The sequence below is a fragment of the Physella acuta genome, unplaced genomic scaffold (genome assembly GCF_028476545.2).
Source record: "Physella acuta isolate Inbredline_101_S28 unplaced genomic scaffold, ASM2847654v3 ptg000164l, whole genome shotgun sequence".
Taxonomy (NCBI): Eukaryota; Metazoa; Mollusca; class Gastropoda; family Physidae; genus Physella; species Physella acuta.
Window position 1 is genome coordinate 1328456 of NW_026731683.1, and position 16633 is coordinate 1345088.

At 31.5% G+C, this 16633-nt stretch overlaps 2 protein-coding genes across 4 annotated transcripts; both read right to left on the reverse strand.

The window, feature by feature from the left end:
• Nucleotides 1–305: 305 nt before the first annotated feature.
• Nucleotides 306–6354, reverse strand: LOC131935972 (aladin). 2 transcript variants are annotated; one of them, XM_059292746.1, is made up of 16 exons: nt 6266–6354; nt 5076–5247; nt 4752–4879; nt 4361–4416; nt 3844–3935; nt 3522–3568; nt 3219–3377; nt 2944–3027; nt 2645–2765; nt 2377–2501; nt 2060–2120; nt 1661–1842; nt 1413–1480; nt 1132–1207; nt 846–930; nt 306–715 (listed from the first exon to the last, which is right to left on the reverse strand). In XM_059292746.1, the coding sequence occupies exons 2-16, from the start codon at nt 5214–5216 to the stop codon at nt 593–595; spliced, it is 1548 nt and encodes a 515-aa protein (XP_059148729.1). In that variant the 5' UTR covers nt 5217–5247; nt 6266–6354; the 3' UTR covers nt 306–592. The 2 variants fall into 2 exon arrangements, with proteins under 2 accessions (XP_059148729.1, XP_059148730.1); XM_059292747.1 differs by lacking the exon at nt 6266–6354 and adding an exon at nt 5615–5661.
• A 5476-nt stretch (nt 6355–11830) lies between these two features.
• LOC131935898 (uncharacterized) lies at nt 11831–16583 on the reverse strand. Of its 2 annotated transcripts, none has more exons than XM_059292639.1 (5): nt 16114–16583; nt 14817–14922; nt 14109–14215; nt 13693–13865; nt 11831–13559 (listed from the first exon to the last, which is right to left on the reverse strand). In XM_059292639.1, exons 1-5 carry the CDS (start codon nt 16223–16225, stop codon nt 13284–13286), a joined length of 774 nt encoding a protein of 257 aa, XP_059148622.1. In that variant the 5' UTR covers nt 16226–16583; the 3' UTR covers nt 11831–13283. The 2 variants fall into 2 exon arrangements, with proteins under 2 accessions (XP_059148622.1, XP_059148623.1); XM_059292640.1 differs by having other exon boundaries at nt 14817–14915; nt 16114–16230.
• Between the last annotated feature and the right edge of the window lie 50 nt (nt 16584–16633).

Below are 16633 nucleotides of genomic sequence, written 5' to 3' on the forward strand. Positions count from 1 at the left end.
TTTTAAATTTTTATTTAGTTACCGAAAATATTATAAACATCAAATACATCCAATCTTTAGTAAAGTCCGAAAAAAACCAGATAGACAGGATTTTATAACCATATTAATTGTAACTACGCTGTGCATGATTTTTAAATGAATTTATACACCTCTCAAATACCTTTGAGACTTTTCTCGCTCGTGTCCATTGGTTGCTTTTTATAAAAATTGAAAACACATCCTTAACCTAATATTTTGCACATTAGCTGAAATATTTTGTATTATCTTGTTTACACAATGGTAAAAATAAAAACCAATGCATCTATACTTCAAATTGCTTCTTTAATATTGTCTGCATCATAACTTTTTGTTTTACATTTTTAAGAAAAACAATATAAACCTGCAATAAATGTACAATGATGAAAAAAATTTATAACAAGACCAACTAAAACTTCATGTTGTAACTAATCTCAACTATAACAAATTCATAAAAACCTGTTTCAGTTACTGTATTAGTGAGATTCAGACTGTATTCATCCCATTTTTTAACAAGGCAATAATAAAAAGCTATTATTTCTTTGTTTAACTTATGTATGTATCAGAGTTTAAAGAATTATTTTGGAGACATAAAACTTGTAGATAGCCAAGGTCCAAAATTTGCTTTTGGGTTGTACGGTATTTTACAGGCAGGAACAAAATACATGGGCACATAACTAACATTTCCTGATGACCATACCTGAGGAAAAAATTATTTTGATTAAATTAAACAAAAAGAGATTTCCATTTCAAAGTTTTCATTGTTCACATAATATTCAAATAAATATTATTTTTTATTTCCTTTAAAAAAAAATTTTAAGTACACTTACTATACTTAAAAGAGCTCCTTTGTTGAAACATGGTAAAAATGCAATATGATGTGCAGATTCCCCTGACTCTCCTTTAATAAAACCACTAAAAAGTTGAGAGAAAAAACATTTTAAAGGATACATCTATTTTTTTAATTGCTTTTATTTCTAGGAAAAAAAAAGATAATTTTAAATTCTTAAAGGGGAAATAATACTAAAAAACAAATTTTCACAAATATGTATTGGTGTATAACTGATTAAGTTCTTTCTTAATAAAGTGTTTTTATCAATTAATTTGATGACTTACCCAGGGAAAAGCTCCAGAACAGGATAAATTGTTGACTTGAACACAGCAACTACTTGGTTGTTTTCAAGTTCATTGGCTGGTAATTATCAAAACATATTCAATCCACATACAAACATTTAATCCTTAGTGTTCAAATATGACTGTGTATTGTATCAGTATTTTTAGTAGAGAAATATACTAATTTGTCTTATTAAAACAAAAATTTCAAATTAAAACCAAAAGACAGAAAAAGGATTAAGGATTAGCTTATACATCTGAACAAAAGAGGAAATGATGCTCACGTTGAAATAGAACTGCTAATCTTTCTCCAGTTTTATCCCAAACTACAGATTTCACTTGACCTCCAACTCTAAAAATAAAAAGAATATTAAAAAATTTATTTATAAATTATAAATACTAAGTAATTATGAGAAAATAAAAACGTGCATTTTTAGAATAATTATTGACATTTATTTCTATTTCATAATAAGTCTGGCTTTTCAACTAGAACCATTTTAAAAAATACAAAATGACCACACAAAAAACGAACCTAATTTCTTCGCCATTTGCTGTAGAAATACTGACTTGTGAGACATCAGCAAGAAGCATTGAAGTATTTACAGCACTCAGTGAATTTTCATCCTTACAATCAGGAAATCGCACTGCGTACAGGGCAGAGTTTTTTTCCATTGCGAATACAAGCACTTTACCATCAGGACTCCAGCAAGCAGCCTAAAAAATTACAATTAGATTTTAGAAAACAAACATCAATATTTATAGTAGGATACTGTACAATATGAAACAATACAATGGGAAATGTGTAATGATAGTAGAAATTGTACTATAAAAGCACCATTAGCACTAAAAGTAAAAGAAAAATATCTGCCAAAAAAATTATTCCCTAAATTTAAACTTCTAAAAACCAATTTCATGAGTGAGAAATACTTACAGTACAGTGCCCTGATAAGTTGTACCAATTTTCTGACAGCCAGCCCTTAGTATCCCAAACTCTATTAAAAAGATTACACACTTTGATTTTTTTTTAAAGAATTGTTAGATGCTTGCTTATCACATTTATATGTAGATCTTATTGTTAAATTTCATTTAACTTCAAATTTTTTTACTCTAATTTACTAGAGAAAGAATGCTAAACTTTCGATCTACTAATTTGAGTATAAAATGTAAAACCAACCAACTAGCAGAAAAAAAAATAACATACCCTCTGTAAGTTTTAAAATGTTATAGAGATTTCAAGACAAAACCAACCTGAAATGTGGAGAAGGTGTTGCGGTGAATAATTTTGAACTGTCTGGTGCATAGGAAAGTAAAGTGATACCTCCTCCTCTGTTGCCACTTAAAGCAATACCTGTCTCTTTTGGAACATCCCAAACCTGAAAAAAAATGTGTAAGCAAAAAGATGTTTTCATCCAAAAATATTCAAGTCTAAAAAAATGTGAAATAAACATGTTCACTATGCTAATTATAAACTTTACAATCATATATCTAATTGTTAAATCAAAGAATAAAAACCTACTACAATGGAGGTTTGCCTTGGAGATGCCGAAATTAAATGATCACCATCAGGACTCCAAGCTAGACTTGTTACAGGTGAATGATTATTATACTGTAGCACCTGGACTGTACTTGAAGATGGCCTTGAATGAAGAAAATATAAACCACTGAGAAAAAAACTGTATTGCCATTTGTAATGAGAAATATTCTAAAAATTGTGCTGAACCAGCTTTTTTATGATGGATTTAATCTCTTTCACAATCTTCTTGTAGCTATAATTAAAAACGTAATAAATAATACCACACATAATAGACAAAATACCTGACAGCCAGAGATGTCGGTTCTATATGCCAGATAAGTACACAAGCCTGACAAGCCACTGCAAGAATAGATGATGACAAGGGCCTGTTGATAGAAAGTATTCAAATTACAAATAAAGGAAGAAAAATATGAGGTTTGAATTGGATGGTTATAAATACAGCAGTGTGTCTTGAATAAAAATTATCAACGTAATATTTTAACAGAAGTGATAATCTTTAAATTCATTTTTATAACTATATTTAAAATAAGGCATTATGAGTAGATAAAAAACTTACTGCCAAGCGAGATCTGTAACCTGTTTTTGTAACTTATGTTTGAGCAAAGGGCGCATATCACTGCCTGAATAATATATATGAACAGAGTCATCGTGTAGGGCAATAGCAACTTTAATAACATGTGGATGCCATGCTAAGGCTTGAATTGGACTTTTGTGCCTGAAAAAATTTACATTTTATTTACAATCACCAATAATAAAAACTTTTCTACATCTGGCAACATTTTAATTTCTTTAATGACTAATTTTGTTTTTTATTTACATTTAATCCTACAGAAATTCTAGGAAAAAGAAAATAATTTACCAATCAGAAACATGTGTAAAATTTGACAATATTTCTTCATTTGACATCTGTACAAAAAAATTAATTAAATGGTTGATTAAATTATTAGCATCAAGAACTATTTTAATGTAATAAAATATGATAAATATTTTGTGCAAGAAGCAATAAGCACAATTGTAACATGTCTTAAATGCTTTCCTTATCCAAAGAAATCTTTACATTGAAAACAACAGAAGCTACTTTTTAAATAAGGCTTATGCTAGATAATTTTTACATTATCCATACAACATATTTGAGAAAATAAGTTTTATTATAATTCTGTAAAATACAAATACAAACCTACCACTGTTTTTGGAAGTATAAAATTTTTGAAAGACTTTAAAATTTGCACAATAGACATAGACATTTTGCAGGCAGATAGCATCCACTGTGGAGCTAAAGTGAGAATGGACACAGGAATAAGTAAAAGTTATTAAAAGTTAAAATATTATATACAATTACACCTCTTTATTTAATTATGTAATCAAGTTACAGTTTTTTTTTAAACTTTCTTAACTAGAAGACTATACAATAAAGTAACTAAACACATCCCAGTCTATTTACTAAATACAGCAGAAACTCATCCATCTTAAACTTTCAGCAAAAAAGGGAATGTAGATAATGTTATTTTAATGACAACTAACAATTATTCTTGCTGATGTTTTATTCTTAACTGAAATATATGGCTCCATTTATCCTCTGGAGACAATGGTTGCAGCCAGAGAATAGGAATCCAAGGGGCACATATCAGGGCATTCAAGTTGTTGCAACCAGATATACAGATAAAAAATCAAAAGAATTGATTGTAGAACAAAACAAACCTTCATCCTGTAGCTCTGAAAGTTGATCAAACATATTCAAAAAGCCACCGTTATACCTGGTAAAAAAACACACAATTCATGGAAGAAGATCAACAGAATGACAAGGATTTTATTTAGAATTAATTTAAAATTTTAATTTTCTAATCCATAAAATAAAAATTTGCCTTCTTTAGAATGCAGTAAGAAGTTTAAAATACACATAAAAAACATAAAATTACTTACAAATTTTGATTTAGAGAATTAAGAAAATGTTTTCATTTATTTTCTTTAAAATTGAAAAGGATATATGATATATATACATTTTGTTACATGAATATTAAGTAAAAATTAAATTTCTGATCTGATCTATTCAACTTAAATATTTTAAATGAGTTCAACAATTCTACCATACCAAGCATGCAAAGGTTTTTTCCATGATGACTGCCCATTAGATAAAAATGCCAACTGTGCATTTTCATAGCGGACATTCACTCGACTTGCTGCTTCATTTTGAAGACTTATCTTTGGATACTCAGCTACCTAAAGGTTTAAAAGCATTATTTATTAAAAATCTTTTTTACAAAACTAAGTGTATAAAAAATCACCGATGTTAGACAAGCTAAAATTTATCTGCAATTATTTTACAGTAATTGTAACAATACCTAAACCTAGCAATGTTAAAGAAGACATCTAAAAAGTTCAGTAAAAATAAACACGAATGCATGAAAACATTTACCACTGATGAAATAGCTGTAGAATCTGGAATATCTTTTAGTTGTCCTTCCTGCTCAAATACAGTACAATTAGTACTTCTAGGAAGTGCAGATGAAGGCTGTCGTCTCGGTGGTGGAGGAAACTGTAACAGTATGCTTGCCATTTTAACTTGAGCTCCCCAAGCCAAGTACAGTCTAATGAAAAATGTTTCAACTTTTAATAAATATAATGTTATATACATTATGATTCAATCAATTATAGTTCAACAACAAATAATTGAAATAATGGTGCTGAAGTAAGTCACAAGGCCTAACTTATTTAAATAAGATTGTTTGGAGTTTATATTTAAAAGTTATTTAGATTCTAACTAAATGCAAAATATTAGGCCTATACTATAGGGCCTGTAAAAACAATAATAATAAATCAAATAAGGGCCTAGATAATAGATATAGATCTAGACTTCTATATAATATATAAAAAATTATAGGCCTATAGCTTGGTCTTTATCAGCCAGTTTATCTACATCTTAATGGTCTTATTCTTAATTAATAATTAACCTACACTTGTATGAAGTTATATGTGACTGTCACTGTGAGTGTGGTGTAGAGTGTAGAAGAAGCTAGATCTAGTTTGAATTAATAATTAATTAAAATTGTATTAAGTAGTAAAATAAGTAGTCCTAGATCAAACATAAAGTAGATTTAGAAATCTTAAGAATCTATAGAACTAGTACTGAACTGTTACTGTACTACTACTCACTACTGTAGTGTCTGTCAGTGAAGTATCAGTGAAATTCAATTTATTATTAGATTCTAATATAGATCTAGAACTAGAATCTAATAATATTGAACTGGACTGAGAGACACTACAGTAGTGAGTAGGTACAGTAACAGTTCAGTACACTCAGTTGAGTACACTACACTCAACACTGATCAACATCAGACTCTCACTGTAACTGTGTAATAGTGTGTATATATTATATAGAATCTATATACTGTAGAGTCTAGTACTCTAGTAGTAGTAGTCAGTAGTGTTAACTGTTTTTTAGACTCCGGCTTAGCCGCGTTAGCGGCTTAGACATAGATCTAGATTCTAGTACATAAACCAATCTAGATCTAGTCTAGATCTGGTCTATAATCTTTCTTGATTTAGGAAAATTAGTCTTTAAAAGTAAACAATATATATATATTGTTTAGAATTAGATCAAAGCACCTGTGATAAGCAACTATGAAACAAAACTTGATCAAAATTCGGTTTCGAATTTTCCTCTTTGACTAAGAATTAAGAGTTATCTCCCCGTGAAGGAAAAACGATGGCTTGTCTCAAATGAGACGTTAGTAGGGCATATTACCAACTGATTGCAATTTTGCAAATTTTTATATAGAACTATATTAGATACATCTAGATCTAGGTCTATAACTGTTATTAGGTCAATGACTATGTATTTTTTTTACTAGTAACCTTGCGTTTATATCACCGAAAACAGTACTACGATGTTACGTTATTTTCAGTGGCGTAGCAAGGTCGGGTGTCACCCGGTGTGGCACTGAATGGTGTCACCCCCCCCCCCCCCCAAAAGAATTTTTTTAAAGTATATATATTATATATATATATATATATATATATATATATATATATATATATATATATATATATATATATATGTTTTTAATTTATTTTTGCTTAACTTAATTAATTTATAATGATTTTAGCCATATATTGCACAACGTTTAAATAGTATAGAAAAATTATCCCACTAAACATAGCATATGTCAGGGTCACAGAAACAAGTGTGCTCTACTTCACTTGCCCCATAGACCGTCAGGTTTGAAAGGGAAACTTTACTTTACTTTACTTTAAACATATCATAAATCATGAATAATAAATCAGTAAACAAAAAAGGAAAAGTAAGAACATCGACACAAGGCTAAATTACTTAAGCACTATCAAATGTGCAGCTATTATTACATCGGTGTCATACACTTACACATACACACGTATAAATTACACACACACACACACTCGTAGGCCCTTGTATAATAATTTGCTTGATCAAATGATATGCAGATTTTTAAGTTTCCTATGTGGTTTCACCCCAATCCACTTCGGTGGACGTTGTATTTGGTGTCATTTTTTTGTTGAGTGGCGTCAAATCCTGCAAACATTAAATTAATCCACCTAGAAAAAAGCATTTTGGGCCTCTCTCTAACGGTTATTGATTCAATTGCAAAAATCATTGTTTTTGTAGTAAGTTATACAATTTGGTGTCACCCCCCCCCCCCCCCCATCCCATACGTGAGTTGACATAAGTTATTACGATTCTCGGCAAATTTTGCAACATTTATTGAATAAACACCCTTCCCCCTCCACGGTGATAGCTTTAAACTGTGCTCGTGTAATACGAACGATGTTTATTTATAGTCGGTTATTAATACAGCTGAATGTAGCCAGAAGCGTAGCGACCTCTCCCGGCGCCCAGGGCGAACTTTCAGTTTTGCGCCCCCCATATATATATATATATATATATATATATATATATATATATATATATATATATATATATATATATATATATATATATATATATATATATATATATATATATATATATATATATATATAAAGCAGTCTGGAAAAAAATTAACAATTACGCTGATTGTCGTTCCCTAAAACTTCACTGGACGCCAATTAAATTCCCCTTAAGATGCCGAAACGAATAAAAAGTAGAAAATCAAAAGAGCTTAAATCAGTGAGCTCCATCGAACCCGAGGGGTTCGGTAATTCAATCTCAGGGCTTCCGCAGAGGTCAAGACACACACCCGACTCATAGGATTCACGATCGGATTTTGTCATTGTGGACGATACAACTATTAAGGAGGGTTCGGTGATTGCGCATATGAAACTGGTGGGGTTCGGTACTCCAAAAAGTTAAGAACCACTGCTTTAGGGTGTATTTTGTAGAAGGTGCAAGCCTTATTTGGTCTACTTTTGGTCGTGTCTTTAGAACAATTTCGATAATAGTAGGCCAATATTGCAATTTTGAATTATCAGTTAGGTTGAACAAAGTAATAATCAGTACAATATACAAATTTTCTTATCTCTTAACATTCTGGCAAAGAGTGTCACTTTACACACACCCGCTCCGACAGTCTGCTATTTTACTGATCGGATACAAGAATCCGTTATATTTATTTCTCTTTAATGCAGTGATCCAGGCAAGATGTAATGCAATCAAGTAAAAGTATCTGATCTATCACGATCAAGTTGAGAGAATCGTAAGAATCGTACAAAGAACTAGTCGCGTTATTATTTAGCAAAACTAAGTAGTGAAATAGTACATTAAGTGTTAATACAATTGATTTTTTTTCCTAAGTGTTAAAAGAGTTATCTAGCAACCGATCCAGTACAAATCCTGCGGTTTTTGTTAGTGAAAAAGCGCCCCACCATCTTGTACAAAAATGGTAGAGCGGATTTTGAACGTCACTAACTCTTTTTTTATGTTACACAATCGTAAAATACGCTTTAGTACAATGGGTTTCTTTTCTGAGTGATATCGGTTAATTATTCCTTAATCCGGTGTGAATTTTTTCCCACGTTTTCTTTAACTTGCTTTCTCTGTGTCTTTCTGTGTTTGTTTGTCTTTCCAATCAAATCTTGCGATCGAAATTTCTGGCACTTCCCAGTTAGCTAGCGCGCTGAAATTTTCAGGGAAGCTTTCTTTTGGATGACCATTGAATATTCAATTGTTATTATTACTAAATTGATCAATGGAAACATTTTATTGAGCATTTTAGACCGCTATATAATCTATATATATAATTATCCTCTGCGAGCCATTAGAAAAAAAACGAGCGATGCGTACCTCGCGCGCAGTGAAGCGAACGATCCCAAATCGCCACAGGCTTAGGGGCAGATAATTTAGTTTGAACCGAGTTTAAAGTTACAGGAGGTAGGCCAGTTTGGGGGAGACGATATGGTCGAGTGGTTGGGCACACGATTGCTATCCCACTCGACACGGGTTCAAATCTATGTGTTAACACAACGTGTTTTTTACGAGTTGTCTTTTTACGAGTTGTCTTTTTACGAGTTGTCTTTTTACGAGTTGTCTTCGTTTACCCAAAAAAAGTGAAAAGATAAAATCGATAGCAAGATTTTAATGCAAACAAACAAAGACTAAAAAGTAAAAAATAATAATCATTAAAAAAGTTTTAAAAAACCCACGTTTTCTGATTGAACTAAAAAGTAGAAAATAAACGCTATACATCACAATAATGCAAGCGATCACTCTACTATAAGCGATCAAAAACGTGGGGCGCCGTGATTTTCTTACAGTTTCTAATACTGTTGACTCTCTACAAGCTCCCTAATAAAAGTCAATAGTATTATCTAATCAATAGTAATATAACTTTTACTTCGGCGCCCCACGTTTTTCATCGCTTATAGTAGAGTGATCGCTTGCATTATTGTGATGTATAGCGTTTATTTTCTACTTTTTAGTTCAATCAGAAAACGTGGGTTTTTTAAAACTTTTTTAATGATTATTATTTTTCCGATGTTAGTCTTCGAAAAAGCGCTCCCCCCCCCCCCCCCTCCCCATCTAGGAAAGCTGGAAAGTGTTTTTTCTGGTCACTGTTTCTTAAAGATATCCGTTTTACAGTTACACAATCAAGATAGAAAACAGTCAAATCAATATGCAAAGGCTCTCAGCCGTTAAATTTCTTTACTTCGACTGTTTATAATTCAAAACTGCAGCTTAAAATGAGCTTTTAATTGTTTTTCTACCCCTTTTGGCGCCCCCTAGGGTCCCCGCCCTACTAAATTTTTGGGAACGTCCACATCGGGGTTGGGGGTTGAAGGTGGTCTTGTGTAGAGAGTATAGAGGGGTGTCTAAAATCCGAAATTTTAGTGGACGTCATAAATGGATGATCCCTTAGGCTTATACTATATACAGTGTTTCTTCTTTACCCCCCCCCCCCCCGAACGAAACGGAATTTATATAGAAAATATATACTTTTAACAGTGTCCGCCCCCCCCCGGAAATTTTAACACCCCCCCCCCCCGAAAATTTCAATTGCCACCCCCCCCCCCCCCCCCCCCCGAGAGAAAAGTCTGGAAGAAACACTGCTTGTATACCATTACACGTACATGTGTTCACAACTAGAGTAATTATAGGTTCTGGAATTGATCTTGGGCTCTTGTGTGCACCCTTACACAATCTAAAAGGACTCATTAATAGATCACATGCATCTGACCTATTTGACAAAGTGCTACTTTGGGTAGAGAGGGGTAATTTTTTTTAAATAAAAAGAGGGGTCGAATTATTTTTAAAAAAAGGGGAATCAAAAACAAGTTTCGTTATTATTTCTGCTATGATAAGGAGTGTATGTGGAGGGGGGGGGGGATAGGAGAATCATCTAAAAGAGTATGACTTCACTCATGTAAACCTCTAGGCTAAATTTACAAATAAAGTTAGTTTTCACAGTAAGCCTATTTGAAATCTTAGTGGCTGTAACCTCTCTTTCACAGCTTTCTCTAGACAACAGTAGTTTGAGTATACACATGTTTTGGAAAACTGACCTTGTGCTACCTTGTCCACTTACATTCTAGCCCACGAGACCAAACCCAGTGTGCTTAACACCAGATCTTCTCTCGTTTATTCACTCGTCTCGTGCCATCTGTTATCTACACGCATTCATCATCTGAACCACTCAGTTGACATTTTGCCCTATCTACATCGTCTTGTTTCTGTTAATCCCACAACAGCCTTATCCGTTTAAGTTTAATCCATTCGTATTGGGTTTCCAGCAAATATTGGCTATCATTTGTTACGCATGACCATCCCGGCGATCTATTTTAGATTTTAAAGGTGTTTCAAGAAATCGTGTCTATATAAACCATAACCATGTATATGTCCGGTCAAGGTTAGGAAAGAACATAGTATCTAAACGGCATCATTCTCTCATAGCCAGTGACGTCGCTAGGTCGTGTGTCACCCGGTGCGGCATCTCATGTTGTCACCCCCCCCCATTTTTTACTCTGTAAATTTTGCAATTGGTGTCACCCCCCCCCCCCCGGTAAAAGCTTTTAAGTGTTAACATTTAATACTAATGATGTTCATATATAGTCGGTTGTTAATACAGCTCCCTGGGAGCCTCTTTTCCAAGGTCTGGATTCTTCTCTGTGGATCTATAGAGGGTCCATTAGAGGCCAATACAGGACACAAGTTAAAATATACTTTCATAAAATATGTTTACTCACCTAATCTCCAAAACCCACTTTGAAAATTCGATTGTGGCTTGATTCTATGTCGATGAAGAAGAGAATTTCCTTATAGCTTCATTTTATCATTAAAAGTTTACTTTTAATTTTCATGTAAAGATATGTTTACCAATAGTTTCGAGCTTTGATGAAATGATCAAAATATGTCAGTAAGCTATTGAATTGTCAACTTGCCCCTGTAATTTTTATTTTTCTAGTAGAAATTACTGATGTTTACTTTCTGCTGGTCAGTAAGGGCCTCCTGCAAATTTCCACACTATTTCCCAGTCCAATATAGTATAAAAGGCCTCAGCTAAAATTCACATGTATTTTTGAACGGTTTATTCTCTACATTTCAACGTTTGTCTGGTGACATAATAAGTCGACAGTTTATTTAGTATGTCCTAGCTACCATCTGTTTGTTGTTCTTTTAGAATTGTCACTGGGTTTAAAAATACATTAATGAATATAATAAGACAAAGAACAAAAATACAAAAATTAAGTATTTTTTATGTTCACTGCTTTTAATTCCCTTACTCTAATGAAATATGAAAATAAGAACAGTGATCAACATCTAAACAAAATAGAAACATTTTTGTACTACTATTTAGTATTAGTATTATTATATAATAATGTTAATTAAAAAATAGTATTAGTAGGCCATTATAAAATTATAACTTATGTTAGGTTATATGGTAAAAGAATACAAATATACATTGATTTTATTAATCTATCTGTATACAACACATATAATTCTTTAAATAAAGGCTTAAAAATTAAATGGAAAACAAAGTTATGCTGGTCATTACATAAAATATAAAAACTTTATCTATTTAACCAGTAATTTGTGTACATGTGTACATTCACATATAAAAGTGGCATATTTATATTTAGAAATTTTACATGACCAATATAAATACAGTATGAATTTAATTAACACATCATACAATTTAACAACACCAACATCAAACATGCTAATCTATTGTTCTTTGTACAGCCCTCTGACTTACAAAATATCTTATACTTTTGATACATATATTTTAATATTTTTGGTGAGTGAAGAGTAGCCTAAATGTATTTCAAAACACATAACTTTTCACCTGGCTGTATACTTGCTGGAAACTTATATTCTTAATGTTAAACAAGGGAATGTTTTAGAAAAACTCAGTGGAAAATATTTTGCCAACCATAATACCAATTTCTATTTAGAAAAAAATCATGTACATATTACACATAGTCGAATATTTTGACAAGGAAAACATTGGATTTCTTTCTTAGGATCCCATGATGCTCTTGCACCATGTGGAAATTGATAACCCATTTTCCATAATTGTCTGTGGCATCTTTTGACAACAGAAGGTACATCTGCATTGGTTTTTTATATTCATATCTGACAACTTATTTGCACTCTATTATGCACCTGCAGATTAAATTTTTATGTAGGCTACTTTTTATGTACTCAGTTCAAAACAAAGATTGTCCCTACTACTTAGAGAAAAAAAAAACAGTTGATTTTATGAATATATTTCTCCTTTTTAATTAATATACAGGCAAGAAAAAAAGTTCAAATGGATGGCTTTCAAATGGTATTACTATGAAAGTTTAGTAACAAAAATAAAAAATTCAAGTAACAATTATCTTTTAGTTAAACATTAAATCTTACTTGTATGTGAATAAAAGTAATATATTAATCACAAACAGGGGATGTGCATGCCAGTAAATAAAAGTGTGTGAAAATTAGTACACCTTCAAGTAAGTTACAAAATAGCTTTAACTAATTCATTTTAGCTTTTACAAACATTTTAAACCTTAATGCTGCTATATGTTCATCCAATAGAAAGTGGTAAAAATACAGCTAGAAACTTTTTTTATTTAGAAAAGAGGCTTCTCTCTCTATCAAACTGATACATTATTTTGTTATGTCACACATATAAAAACACATAAAGCACCAACAAAAACATGATTAAAAACATCACCATATGAATGGAATGAGTTTAGCAGTTGTCTGTATGTAGGAAATGTAATTTGGATCAGATCCCCACTTCCTTAATCCTGACTTTTCAAGAGGTGGAATGCCACTGACTTTGGTAAGGAGAAATGTTAAAAGTACAGGGGAGATAATGCTAACATGTTCCCAGCCCTTAAGAGTAGAGGACGCTGAAATGTAGAGACCTGTCCACATTAATATTTCTCCAAGGTAATTTGGATGCTGTGATATACTCCATAAGCCTGAATTGATGAATTTGCCCTGCAACATAATTTTTAATAGTTCAAAAGTTAGAGGAAAAAATTTATTATACTTTATATTAATTTTATAATTAGACTTATTGTATACATTTGGTGTAGTTACGCACCATACAAGAACTAAACAAATATCTTACAGTGTTAGCTGGGTTGCTGTGAAATCTAGACTTTTGGTAATCAGCAATAACTTCCAACAGGAAACCTATGCCCCACAGGCCCCAACCTGCATAATCTTTAGTGGTGATGCGACTGTTATTTTTCTTTGAATTCACTATTAATGAGGGGAGTAGAGTAGATAATACCCAAACACCTGTAGGAGAGAGAAAATACTTTATATGTTAATGGTTGGTAACAGAATTATTTTATCTTACAGTTGGACATTTACTTTTGCACTGATCAGTGCTATCACTATCACATTCTCCTGTAATATGTATAAAAATAGCTTTTATTATTTTGTTTATATAATATTATAATTGATAAAAGAAGATCTAAGTTATGAATTATTTGGTTATAAACAGAAAATTTAAATGAAAACGTTTTTTCTAAAACCAACCTTGCAGTGTCCAATATATCCAGAAGACACCAGGCTTAGTTTTTACTGAATCAAATCTTTTGTCACTGCCTGATTTAAGTATTCTTGTAAATAAAAATATACCTAGCCTAAAAATAATTTGATTACATTATTAATTACACAATAGTAAGTTCTTTAGTAAAACATTTTTTTAGGTCTGCTAAATAAACCTTATCTTCTCCACATTGACATTTATAATGTATATATATTGTAACTAATTCTAAACTACTGTTTTAACTTGCTTAAGCATCTTAAACATCTACATCAAACTAACAGCCTGACAATGATAAGTCATAAAAGATTTAGATCTATAAATGAAGCGAATAATTAAACAGAATTTTAAAAATTTAATTTCTATGTGAGTGGTGGATCTCTTATACCAGTGTCAGATAATAGAATCTGCTTTAAAAAGGGGTGTTAGGTTACTGGTGGTTAACTAAATACACATATATGAACTGTGTATGACAATGATAACTCTAATCATGGTCCTACCATCATATGCTTAACCCTAATTTCTATCCATAAAATTAGATGAGATAACCATACTTCTAGCAACCTAACATACCTATTTTAGGAAGTCTATTATCAGACATAAATATATTCAATCACCTGAACATTTGCCAGTGAATAGGCAAATAATTTGCACAAAATGACTCAAAAATATTTTGATAGTGTAAAAAAAGAATTAACCTGGTAGCCCATGTAAGTATCATTGTGCTGTTCACTTTTTGCCTGGTGTGAAGGGTTTTGTTTGGATATAAACTCATTAGAGTTAACACAATGTAGGTGCTGGAACCTAATTATAGAGAAAAAAAATTGCAGTAAAACATGCATGTGAATGTTAAAATGTTTGTTAATTTTCTATTATCACACACAATACATACTACTTCGCAGCCACTTCTTGGTGCAATGTAATACATTAAAAAGAATAGCTGACTGAAATTGTACAATCAAAAGTCAAGAACAATTATGGGATTGTGCATAAATCATCAAATGTTAGAAACGGATTTTAATTGTTAATTCCCAATTTTAAAAAGACTTTTTTGTGCAAAAATTGCAATAAAAATTGATCAATATATATTTAATTAGAAAGAAATTAGAAATTGCTTAATAAATAGTTGGTAATATAGCATGATAATTGGAAGAACTATTAGACTAGTTCTTTAATTAGAATATCTTAGTGTTAGTTAGGAGCAAGCCTATATTATGGAAATCTACTTTAATAATAAATAATTAGGTGTATGATGATATTTTTCCGTTAGTTGCATGTTTGATATATTATTGTTTAAGAACAATTTATTCATGTTATATGTAATTTGTATTGTTGTAAAGGGAATTGTCTGTGGTATCAGATGATACGTTTATTAGAATTTTAGGAGATCACGTTAAGTTTTTATAAATAGTTATTTGGGGTAGGTTAGCAAAAAAGCAGGGAAAATTTTCACAGGTAAGCGCTAGAATTTGTGCAGAGAGCAAGGTGACATCCGAGACGCTCATGGGTGGGGTATATAAACCGGTGGTTTAGCCTTAGAGGGGATGGAGAAACGACAGCCCTAGCCACTAATTTACGCAACACGCATTTTGGTGCTCCAGTCTTTTTAGATGCACGCTACACAGACAACACCTGGTCAAGAAAGATAGTGAAATAAAGATTTGCAGAAGACAACTTATTCTTGATAATTTTTGATGTGACTGAGAAATGAGAAGAGAAAAGCCGTTGCATTTTTTTTATCAGCAAACACGTTACATTTGACGGCAGTGAGAACATTGCAGTAATTAATTAGTAGGCATAGGCCTAATTAATAATTTATTATTTAATTAGGCCTTACGTTTAAAAAGCTCACCATCACTACTATCAGGTCACAAAAAGAATAAATACAATGCAAGGTTAACATAGTTTTGAGCAAGTTACATTATCTACTTTTAAAAGTGTAAACGATAATTGATAATACAAAGTAATTGAAAGTAAAAAAAAAAATAGTTTTACCTGCCAAGTCATAAAACTTTTCTGTTTTTAATGAAGCTGCTATTGCCCAACAAATCCACTGAATACCAAAGTCTATAAAAGTGGCTTTTCCCAGAGTACTAATAATATTCATTTTAGAAATTTAGACCCGATTTTCCTGCTTGTTTGCAAACTTTGTTTAAAAAATGTATCTAGATCTAGATCTAACCAGTAGTAAACATTCGCCCTTAGGTTAATTGTTGTTTATTTATTATTTACTTTCTCAACCTTTAGCTAGCCTGCGTTGCCAGAATTTAAAATAATGTTTTCAAAATGCCAATTTTACACCGCACATACATTTAAAATATATATCTAGAACTTGTCTATAATTTTGACCACGAATGATACCGGTTATTTTTTAAATCCTGTAATGATGAGTGAAATCATCACATATTAAATTAAATATTTCACGAAAAAATCAAACAGATTTTACTTCTGTGCCGTGCAAATTTAAAAGAGGCAACAAAAAGATAATTAGTAGCCAAATCGTATGTATTGTTTT